At 29.8% G+C, this 11,100-nt stretch overlaps 1 protein-coding gene across 6 annotated transcripts in view; it reads left to right on the forward strand.

The window, feature by feature from the left end:
- LOC106471620 (ankyrin repeat and BTB/POZ domain-containing protein 1-like) overlaps positions 1-11,100 on the forward strand; it is a 63,513-nt gene that overhangs the window by 35,694 nt on the left and 16,719 nt on the right. For all 6 annotated transcript variants that reach the window (XM_022400236.1, XM_022400235.1, XM_022400232.1 and 3 more), the window contains 4 exons: positions 1,849-2,008; positions 2,370-2,415; positions 7,909-8,025; positions 9,495-9,619. In XM_022400236.1, the coding sequence (XP_022255944.1) occupies positions 1,849-2,008; positions 2,370-2,415; positions 7,909-8,025; positions 9,495-9,619 (448 nt within the window). The remainder of the gene's footprint in view (positions 1-1,848; positions 2,009-2,369; positions 2,416-7,908; positions 8,026-9,494; positions 9,620-11,100) is intronic.

Below are 11,100 nucleotides of genomic sequence, written 5' to 3' on the forward strand. Positions count from 1 at the left end.
TCTCTAACTATATATTAGTTAATTAATTATTTAGTATAGATTAATTAAATTAATATATATATATATATATATATATATATCCTATGTGTACTCTGCCTAAAGTTCCATTGAATCAACATGCTCGATTTGGATGCATGCTGATATATCTAGGCAGTGAACAACCTAGATCAACAAGCTACACAGTACACCACTGCTAACAGCCACCTTTATTGAAAAATAGTATTTCATTATCAAAAGTTATAGTTTAAGTGCTGAAAGTTGGCCAACATTTATGTTAATCATGGAGAGATGAAGAGGAATATGGGATAAAAACAAATCTACTGTTTATGTAATTTCTTTATTATTACTTCCAGTTAGCAACCATTCAGGCACAGAATTTTTGAAAATAATGTTGGCTGGCCCATGTGCTAATTGTCTTGGCAACCAATCAAACAAGTTAAAGTTGTAGTATCAATATCCCCTTTTTTCCAGGTATGCCATCCAACTAGATCGAAATCACAAAATATACTCAAAATGTTGTTATATAAATACTGAAATGCATATATCATAAATGTATTGATACTTGACAGTTTGTTTGTTAATTTCAAGTCCTGACAAGACATTAACTGGACTAATTGTAAACGATCATTGGACAGAACCCATTTAAAACTGTTAACTGCAGACTCATGGCAAGTGGATCTTTTGTTTGGATGGATTGTAAAACAATGACTGAAATAGTCAAGTAATAACTAAATATTCAACACTCGGAGTGCTTGGTCATTTATAATTCCTTATATTGGCATTTCTAATCACTGCTGTAATAATAGAAATTAGTAAGGAGTTACCTTGCTTTAATGATGTAGAAGAAATAAAATGCTTGCTTATTGTAATAGTTGATAAAATTCTAACTTATCAAATCCTGTTAAAGGTATGTTTTGAGCTGTTCCCAGAAAATAGCAGATAACCTGCTTTAACCATCGTTAATGTAGGTAAATGGAGGATTATTTAGACTGTAAATTTAATAATGCCAAAGCTTTACTGCTGTGATAAAATGCTTTGTCAGTAATGTCAGCAGGAAAGAAAGAAATCTAAATGACCAGAAGATTAGAATTTGATTAGCTTTGGCTGAAAGCATAAATAAGGTGTAATTGTTTGTAACAATAATCAGTTATTGTTGAAAGAAAAAATGGTAATTAAGATTTATTTCATATTTTTTGTGGTGGTTAAAAGGTTGTTGAAATGGACTGAACCTGTATACAGTGTAAGGATCAAGAAAATAACAGATATAAAGTTTTCCTTAAAACAAAAGATATTTGATATTTATTTAGGAGGATATAGTGGTTATGCAAATGAATTTGAAAACTATAAAATGAAAAAAGTATTTTATCTTCGTATAAAAATCACCTTGCATTAATTAGTCAAAGTCTGAAACAGACTCTTTGACTCCATAAATTCACAGACAAATCTTTAGTGAAAATATTTAAATAAAAAAAATTATTTTTTGTATACAAAAGAACTTGTAATATTTGCAAAATGCTTGCCAAATTTTGTAAGTAATTAGTATACTACATTAAAAGTTATAGTGTGTATTATTTTTAAATTTGTTTAACACAAAGTTGAGCCTATTACGAGACATTTCTATTAAGGTAAATAAAATCACAACCAGAATGTATCTGATGAAGCTGTAAATATTGAGCTAATAAAGATACATTCTGGATATATAGGTCATGATTTTATTTACCTTAATAGTTACCTGATGGTCAAACAAATGCTCAAGTAAGGTCTGCATCAATTTGTATGTAATATGCTTATAATTCATGTAACCTTCAGTTGTCTTTCAAACTTTCACTAACATATTTCAATCCACAGATGTCTAGAAGATGGTGATTATTATGATGTCACCTTTGTAGTACATCAAGAAACCTTCTTTGCTCATCGTTGTATTCTGTCAGTTCGTTGTGAGTATTTCAATGACATGTTTCTCAGTAAATGGAAGAATCGCAAGTGCATTTACATTACTCATCCAATGGTAAGTAATAAGGCACAGACTGTTGTTTTGTTGAAATATTGAGAATAGCTGGTAAAAGCATATTATAGTTTCACATACATACATACATAGTTCATTTAAAGTTTATGATTTTTTTCTCTCACTCGAGCATCCAGGGTGTTTTATGGTATTTAATCTTGTATGATTTAGAAAACCAACTCTTGAAAGTAATCTTTTTTCTATTTTTTAGGCTATTTTATTGAGAAAGAATTGAAAACTAATTTAAAAAAAAGTTAACAAAAGAAATGAACTGAGAAAACAAAACTGCAGTACCCAGTTGTGGTTATGGTAAAAAGTTAGTGATATCATCCAACTGAACTTCTTTCTTTCTCTTTGTATAAAGGTCAAAAGCAGTGCCTTCAGGGCAGTTCTTCAGTATCTATACACTGGTAACTTTTTGTTTATTTCACAATGTTTTTAAGTGTTAACACGTTTTTGCATAGTTATTGTAATGAAGCTTTATTCATTCTATTGTGAAAAACTAAATTGTCAGCAAAATATTTATATTAATGGCTTCAATTTTATAAGACCAGCTATTCATTTGGGATGGTTAGAATGATGAGTCATTTGTTTCGTTTACTAGTTCAGATATATTCATTTGGGATGGTTAGAATGATGAGTCATTTGTTTCGTTTACTAGTTCAGATATATTCATTTGGGATGGTTAGAATGATGAGTCATTTGTTTCGTTTACTAGTTCAGATAGTAGAGCATTAATTTTATTAACCTAGTGTTAGCTACAAATTCAGAATTCAAGTTTGTATTAACTCTCTCAACATGGGGTAGGTCAGTTTGACTGAGACACGTGACCTTTTTGTACTCATTTAAAGTTGATATAAATTTAATACTTATAACTCTCAATATATTGGGTATATCTTGACGAAATTTGGCAGTCTTTCAGTTAATATTACAAGTCTTTCACATACAAAAAATAAAATAAAGATTTGTCCATGAATTTATTGAGTATTTGTTTTGAATACTCCATGTGCAAAGTAATTTTCATGTTAATATCAAAAATACTTTTCATCATCTCATATTTCCTTCTTGTAATCCTTAAAACCTCCTAAATGCATTTCAAACGTTTTTTTTTACTAAATCCTTATAGTTTATGTATTATTTTCTCTACTCTATTTCGAAATGGGATTGGTCAATTCAACCGACCTCGTAACTACCCAAAACAAAATCGAAATAAACCTAAATTAACCTTCTTTTCTTTCTAGAATAACTTCAAATTGTAACATGAAACTACATCCGTTTATCCTAAGTAGCTCTAAGTTTGTAACATTTAGACATCTATTTATAATTAAATTTTGTTGTTTTATTGCCCTTTGAACCGTGTCTAACTATTATCCGTGCCATTATAAGTTGTAAATCGCTTGGGGAACATGCAGCTGATGTTATGCTATCGAATTACATTATCCACGAGCTCCTCGCATGCGTGCCTCGTGAACCATTTTAATTATATTATTATTACTTATTATACCTAATCTAGTGTTAAATCATTTAAAAATGTCCATACTTTTAAATTTAGTTACTTTTATAATAATAAATAAATAAAGAATAAATATGAAAACAAAAAATAAAGTACTTACCCAATCTTCTTTTTCTTGTCCTCTATTGTCGAGGAGAGCTAAGCCTGATTTTTTATAGTAATTATAGTAAAGCACTTAACAGTTTTTATTTAATTAAATAATGCACCAAAGAATATAGACTAATAACATGCAGAAAATAGACAAATTCACTTACCTCTCAAAAATTTTCCTGGCTTTCTAACTATGCGACAAGAGCTGTTACAAATTCATCCAAGCTAGTTGTTAATTTTCCCATGGGGACGATGTTGCTACTCCAAGTGAAATTGACGATTATCTGTTCAGAACACAATGTTATACAATACCCCATTTGATAGATGAAAATCTTGACTTTCTATTGGTTATGAAACGTGAGAGAGAACTATCAACAAATTGTGGGGTCTAATTTTCTATTTTATAGCTCTGTTACCAAACAAAATTGAAGGCTATAAAAATTATGGTCTGTTTGAGCAATAACGATTTGATAGAGAGTAATTTACATTTAATTTCAAACACTTTTGATGGGTGATGGATAAAATAGGGATGATAACATAACAAAATGTGTTACTTGTGTCACACTAGTGGAAATTCAGAATTTTTTTATTTATTTCTTTGTAGAATTAAGAACTTAAAACTTGTATACTATTAAAATATGGATTATTAGCTAATATTTTATGCTATTCTAATTGGTATAACATAAACAAAAAGTAGTTTAATAAAATTTTGAATATGAGACACTAAAACCTTGTGTCATACGCAGTAAAGGGAACCCGGGGACAGAGGGTTAAACAAATTATCTTTCTTATACACTTGACTGAGCAGTTGGCCTGTTTTTGCTCAGAGATAACTGATAGTTTAATGGATTTAAAGTTTTATGGTTGTATTGTTGGATGGAAGATTTTTTTTCTGGTTGGGGGGACATGGTTTTAGTCAAAGTTAGGAGTGAGTCTTAGTTAATAATTTGAACTCTGGCAGCTGTATTATTAGATAATTGGTTTTAGAAAACATTAGTGGAATAGAACTGAGGTTTAAGTTCTGAAGAGGACAAATTTACAAAATCCTGATTTGATACTATCATAATTTCTTGATTTTAAAATGAAAACAACTTAAATGTCCAATATAGGACACTCATACACAGGGTGTATCAAGAGTTTCTTCATAGGTCACATAATCATCTAACTTACATATCCATTATTTTATTCTGTTGCCATACTTTCACAGAGGGAAGTGAATCTGTGAAAGCCTCTTAACCCTTTCTGTACGGGTCACAGGTGAAAGGCCATGTCATCTCGTTTGTTGACTCACATTCAAATTTTTATTGAACTACTATTTCATGAATTTATTTCAATAAGTTTGGTATCAAATTGTAGATTATAATTCAAATTTTAGTATTATACATGAGTTAATTTCTTAATTTAAAAGTAAATATAAAAAAACAAAATTCCTAAATATCAATTTTTGTGTGTTACATGGCATGTTCAAATTAGATGTTTGTTATGTCCAAATACAAAGTCTGTAGTTTTTTATGAATTAAATTACTGATATAAACAAGCTAGAATATAAAATAAAAACCTCGTATCTTTTCTATTTTCTGAGATATTAATATATTTATTGAATCAACCAAGGTGACCCTGCCCAATGAAGTGTGTATAACGAATTGAAAGCTCAGAATGTCCCTCTAGTGGCTTTCTCAGCTTCTTTAAAGTATTTATGTGGCAAACTTTCTTTTCATGCTAGATTCCAAGCGGTAAGATAAGACATTAGTGAGCTCAAATTTCACATTTTTTATACTCAAATAAAGCATGACAGATTATAGTGGAATTCTGTGGTATTGATAAAGTATTTTATGATTTATGGTTATTTCAAAATGTATATATAAAATCTATAAACAAGTTTTTTTTATTTCACATCCTCCACATGTGAAATTTGATAAGGCTTAGCAATCTATGGCCAGCAGCAAACGAGTACAAAGTTCATAACTAGAAGAGATAATTGTTTGCTATACTGCTCTATTTTTTAAGAAAATAAGTTTAAGAACTTGTTTGTGCTTTTGGAAACACTCCCTTATATACACTTACTTCTATATATGACATGATTAACCAATCAGAAGCTCAGAATATCCCTGTAGTGGCTTTCTCAGCCATTTTAATGGATGCCATTTCTTTCTTTTGAATCAATATTTCAAGGAGGTAGGGTATGTCTTTAGTATGCTCGAAATTTCATATTTTTTTAGACTAAAACACATCTTAGTTATTAAGTTTAATAAATTATAGTTGGATTCTATGGTATTGATGTAGTAATTTATGATTTTTTAGTTATTCAAATGTATATATAAAACCTAAAAAAAACATTTTGTTTCATATCCTTCAAGCACCAACCAAGTACCAAGTTTGTAACTAGAAGAGATAATTGTTTGCTTTACTTCTTTATATACTGTTCTATGTTTTAAGAAAAATAAGTTTAAGAACTTATTTATAAATAGTAATAATGTATATACATATACAATGTATTATAGCTGAAACATGACTGTATTTTACAAAATACTAGTCCACTAAAGCAGCCAAGACAGGTCACTTTGCATACAAAAGCCTTGTAATGTTTACTGATGATATATAACAAGCACAAAATGGTTACTAGGTCAATCACTGGCACCAAGCCCATGCTGAGAGAGTTAATTTCATAACCATCAAATAGAAAATCAGATCCCTCATTCCGTACCCACCTGTCACATCCTCTCTTTCAGAAATTGCCAATAGTTTATTCTGATGTTTAATACTATAACTAATAATGAGCCTAGTTATAATAACTATAACTAATAATGAGCCCAGGTTTTAATCTATCAAATTATATATTATACTATTTTTTTTCTGTACAGAGAATTATCTATTTTGCTTCCAGTTCAAACTTTATTCCCATGGAAAACACAATGACAAGTTTAGATGAATTTTTAACAGCTATTGTTGCATAGTTAGAAAGCCAGAGAAAATATGGTAGTTATGAGACATTGTCTGTTTTGGCATGTTATTATTCAGTGTTCTTTGTGCATTATTTAATTAAGTATAAAATTTAGTGCAGTAGTATCATTAGTATAAAAATGTAGGGTTAAGTGTCCACGACAGTCGACAGCAAAAAAAGAAGACCTAATGAAGTAAATTATCTCTTGTTTTTCATTTGCATTCTTTGTTTATTATTATAAGAGTAAGTAAAATGTAAAAATTAGAAACCTTTTATAGGTTAGATTATGTAAAGTGAATAATAATAACAACAATTTTTTATGAAATATGCTCACAGGCAACTTGTGATTAGCTCTTGTGTTATGTAATTTGATAGGGTAATGTGTGAGCTTTATGTTCTCAAAGTAATTTACAACTTCTATGGTGCAAATACTAGTTAGACATGGTTTAAATATCAATAAAACCATAAAATTAAGTATAAACAGGTGTGTACTGTTATGAGTTGAGGATAACAAATGTAGTTTGTTATAATTTGAAGTCATTCTGGAAAAACAAAAGGTAATTTAGATTTTCTTTTATTGGTGCTTATGAGGTTGGTTCAAATTAACCAACCTTGTATACAGTTAGGGTAGAGAAAATAACAAATATAATATATAGTTTTATTGAAAAAAAATTAAAGTTTATTTATAAGGTTTGAGATTTATCAAGTGAAATTTGAGAAGGAAAGTACCATGTTGCACTCGAAGCGGTCAACGTCTCCATATATTCCTGGAGAAATATTAAGATGAAAATCATATTGCACTCGAAGCGGTCAACGTCTCCATATATTCCTGGAGAAATATTAAGATGAAAATCATATTGCACTCGAAGCGGTCAACGTCTCCATATATTCCTGGAGAAATATTAGATGAAAATCATGTTGCACTCAAAGCGGTCAACGTCTCCATATATTCCTGGAGAAATATCAAGATGAAAATCATATTGCACTCGAAGCGGTCAATGTCTCCATATATTCGTGGAGAAATATTAAGATGAAAATCATGTTGCACTCGAAGCAGTCAACGTCTCCATATATTCCTGGAGAAATATTTAGTGAAAATCCTTCATTAAAATTTGTGATGATTTGTCTACAAATGACTCTTAATGATTATTGAGAGATTGCGAAATTTTATAAAGATATGCTAAATGTAATAGAAGTTGTAGTATGGAAACTATAAAGGTCAACTTGGGGTCATGTTTTTCGCTGATTCGACCGAGCTCATAGCGAGAGAGTTAATGATAGTCTATAAGACCAAATTTAAAAGCATTGTTTTTGTTTTGTCTTTCTCGAGTTTCATAATGCTTTTTATTACTGATCTAGGAAGACTTGAAACACCTATTGACCAAATTGAGGATTGCATCATATTGGCTAAGCAGTGTAAAATATTAGAACTAATTGAAAAAATCAAAGAAGCTATGAAGAAAGTAAAATCTTTTGGTATGTGTGATGTGTTTTTCTCAAACTAGGTCATTTTAATCAAACATTATTTCCCTACAGTATTACAGTAGGGAAATAATGAGAAACACTACTGTAGAAAATGTTACAAGTATTATCTGCATCTGTAAAAATTCTTAATTGTTCTTATGTACTGTTATGCAATGTTCCCTCTGTATATTTTCTGTATGTTGATCAGAAATGGAAACTCCATTGAGCACTGCTATTTTGTCTTTGGACAAGCTTACATTTTTAGCATTATGCACTGAACTAACTCACTGCTATGTTACAATTGTGCAAATGCTGTGATATACAGGCATACCATGCATTTTCTACCTTCTCGTTTTAATAAAGTATTTTTTGAAATTAGTCAGTTATTCTAGGTGCATGATGTTTTCAAATAAAACATACTCAAGAAAGTTGTTAACTTGCTTTCTTTTTAGCTACTGTTCTTTATCATTCTCATGACATAACATCTGTAAAGCTGCACTTTGTAGCAATGTCCTTTAGTTGTAGTTCAAGTGATGCCTTGAAGTTACAACCTCCCTAAAGTTTGAATGGAAATGATTAGTCATGTGGGTAAAGCTAGTCTCTGTGGTAAGTCTAATGTTACCAAGTTAAGTAAGTAATATTAGATTTAATCAGTCTGGTAGAAAATTTCATCAAGTGCAGTTTAGGGAAAAAAACAGTAAAAGTGACTGTCATTGTGTCTTATTTCTCTATTTTCATGAACTCAATCCATTTCAGAGAAATTCAGAACTACTCTGTAGCAAGTGTCCTGATTGAATCTCCTGTTATTTTATGGATGTATTTTGTCACTCTGAGTAAAGTCAAGTTACCTTAGAATACCACAATACATTGAAGAGAGGATCCACTTCTGTCTATTGTTTTGCACTCTAAAACTGCAGAAATGACCAAAAGGCAACAAAATGTTGTAACACCAAATAAAGAAATATTGCATGTATGTTTTGCAGTTAGTATCAAAAGCACTTTCTTATTATTGCAGTATAATCTGCACTATTTTTCCAATTCAAGATCCTACTAATAAAGCTCTAGAGTTTATCTCCACATTCAGAAAAATTATCCTAAAAATTAAGGTATTCTAGGCTAACGATGTTTACAGAAAATAATAAAAGCATTAAATATTTCATGGAGTACACTGCAGACACTATACTTGTACTTAGAAGGAAGGTTGTTACACTTAAACTGTTAGCAATTAAGAAAGAAATATGCATGCTATAACTAGAGAGGAAGTAAGTGACATGAATTGAGACAGGCACAGCACATGTAAGTTTATTGTATGACCATGTGTGCACACAATTTAGAGGGAATTTTGCAGTTTGGCTCTTTTAGTGATTTTTATCATGTTCACTTCTGAGTAATCCACCAGTTTATTCAATGCATATAATAATTGTTTTTATTTTGTAAATCAGATTGAAACAGAAGTGTAATATCAGATTTTATTTTTCTAGAATGCACAAAACCAGGAACTAATGTTACTACAATCTTGATAGAGCCTGATATAGACTCTTCAGATCTCCAAAGAGACTTTGGTGTCCTGGCAGAACAAACACTACCTCGTGATCTTTGTGAATGGGTGTGTAATTTATAACAGAAAATTCAATATTTCAATGTGGTTTAAAAGTGGCAAAAAAATTTCACAGTAAATTAATATTAAATATTTTTCATGCTTGGTATTATGAGAAACTAGTATTTAAATGTTAAGAAGTTGATCAGTTATTTACAGCCATAGGCATATGAAACAGAAACATTTAGTGCTTTACTTTTAAAAGTATTCTTTAAGAAATAATTAAAATAAAGACTTCTGGTTTTCATTTCCAAACAAATGTTAACAACTGAAACATTGATACTTTTTATATGCTTAGAAAAATAATTTTCTTTAAAAAATGTAAGAAGGAAAGCATAAAGGAATAATTTTTTATAATGTAAATTTGTTTTAAATAAAATGTACGTAAACAAGTAGCAGCATTGAAAACTAGAACTAGCTTAGAATTTGAATAATAATAATAGTGTTCTTATATTTTGTTGGTTTAAGATCAACAAGAGAGCTTATTAATGGGGAATCATTTTTTGTGATCAGTTTGTCTCCAAAGAAAAATCTGAAATGTACCAATTTTCCTTTAAACTTTCAATAATTAGCTTGATTGCTTAAGACTTTGCCTTAACTTATATATCAAATCATTAAAGAAACTTATTTCAAATATTTTTTTAAAAAGTACCTGATAGTTGAGGTTCTCATTAGTATTTTGTTGTTGTTTTTTTTCATTTAAAAAGCATTGCAATTACAACTGAAATATCTTTTTATATGTGTCTATGAATATGTTATGGTAGTAGGAGATGAGCTACCTGTTCTTTATATCTTTATATGTGTATGAATATATTTAGGTAGGAGGAGATGAGCTACCTGTTCTTTATATCTTTATATGTGTCTATGAATATGTTATGGTAGTAGGAGATGAGCTACCTTTTCTTTATATCTTTATATGTGTATGAATATGTTATGGTAGTAGTAGATGAGCTACCTGTTCTTTATATCTTTATATGTGTTTATGAATATGTTTAGGTAGGAGGAGATGAGCTACCTGTTCTTTATATCTTTATATGTGTCTATGAATATGTTATGGTAGTAGGAGATGCGCTACCTGTTCTTTATATCTTTATATGTCTATGAATATGTTATGGTAGTAGGAGATGAGCTTCCTGTTCTTTATATCTTTATATGTCTATGAATATGTTATGGTAGTAGTAGATGAGCTACCTTTTCTTTATATCTTTATATTTGTATGAATATGTTATGGTAGGAGGAGATGAGCTACCTTTTCTTTATATCTTTATATGTGTATGAATATGTTATGGTAGGAGGAGATGAGCTACCTTTTCTATATATCTTTATATGTGTATGAATATGTTATGGTAGGAGGAGATGAGCTACCTGTTCTATATATCTTTATATGTGTCTATGAATATGTTATGGTAGTAGGAGATGCGCTACCTGTTCTATATATCTTTATATGTGTATGAATATGTTATGGTAGTAGGAGATGCGCTACCTGTTCT

This window comes from Limulus polyphemus, unplaced genomic scaffold (assembly GCF_000517525.1).
Source record: "Limulus polyphemus unplaced genomic scaffold, Limulus_polyphemus-2.1.2 Scaffold4738, whole genome shotgun sequence".
In the NCBI taxonomy this organism is placed as follows: domain Eukaryota; kingdom Metazoa; phylum Arthropoda; class Merostomata; order Xiphosura; family Limulidae; genus Limulus; species Limulus polyphemus.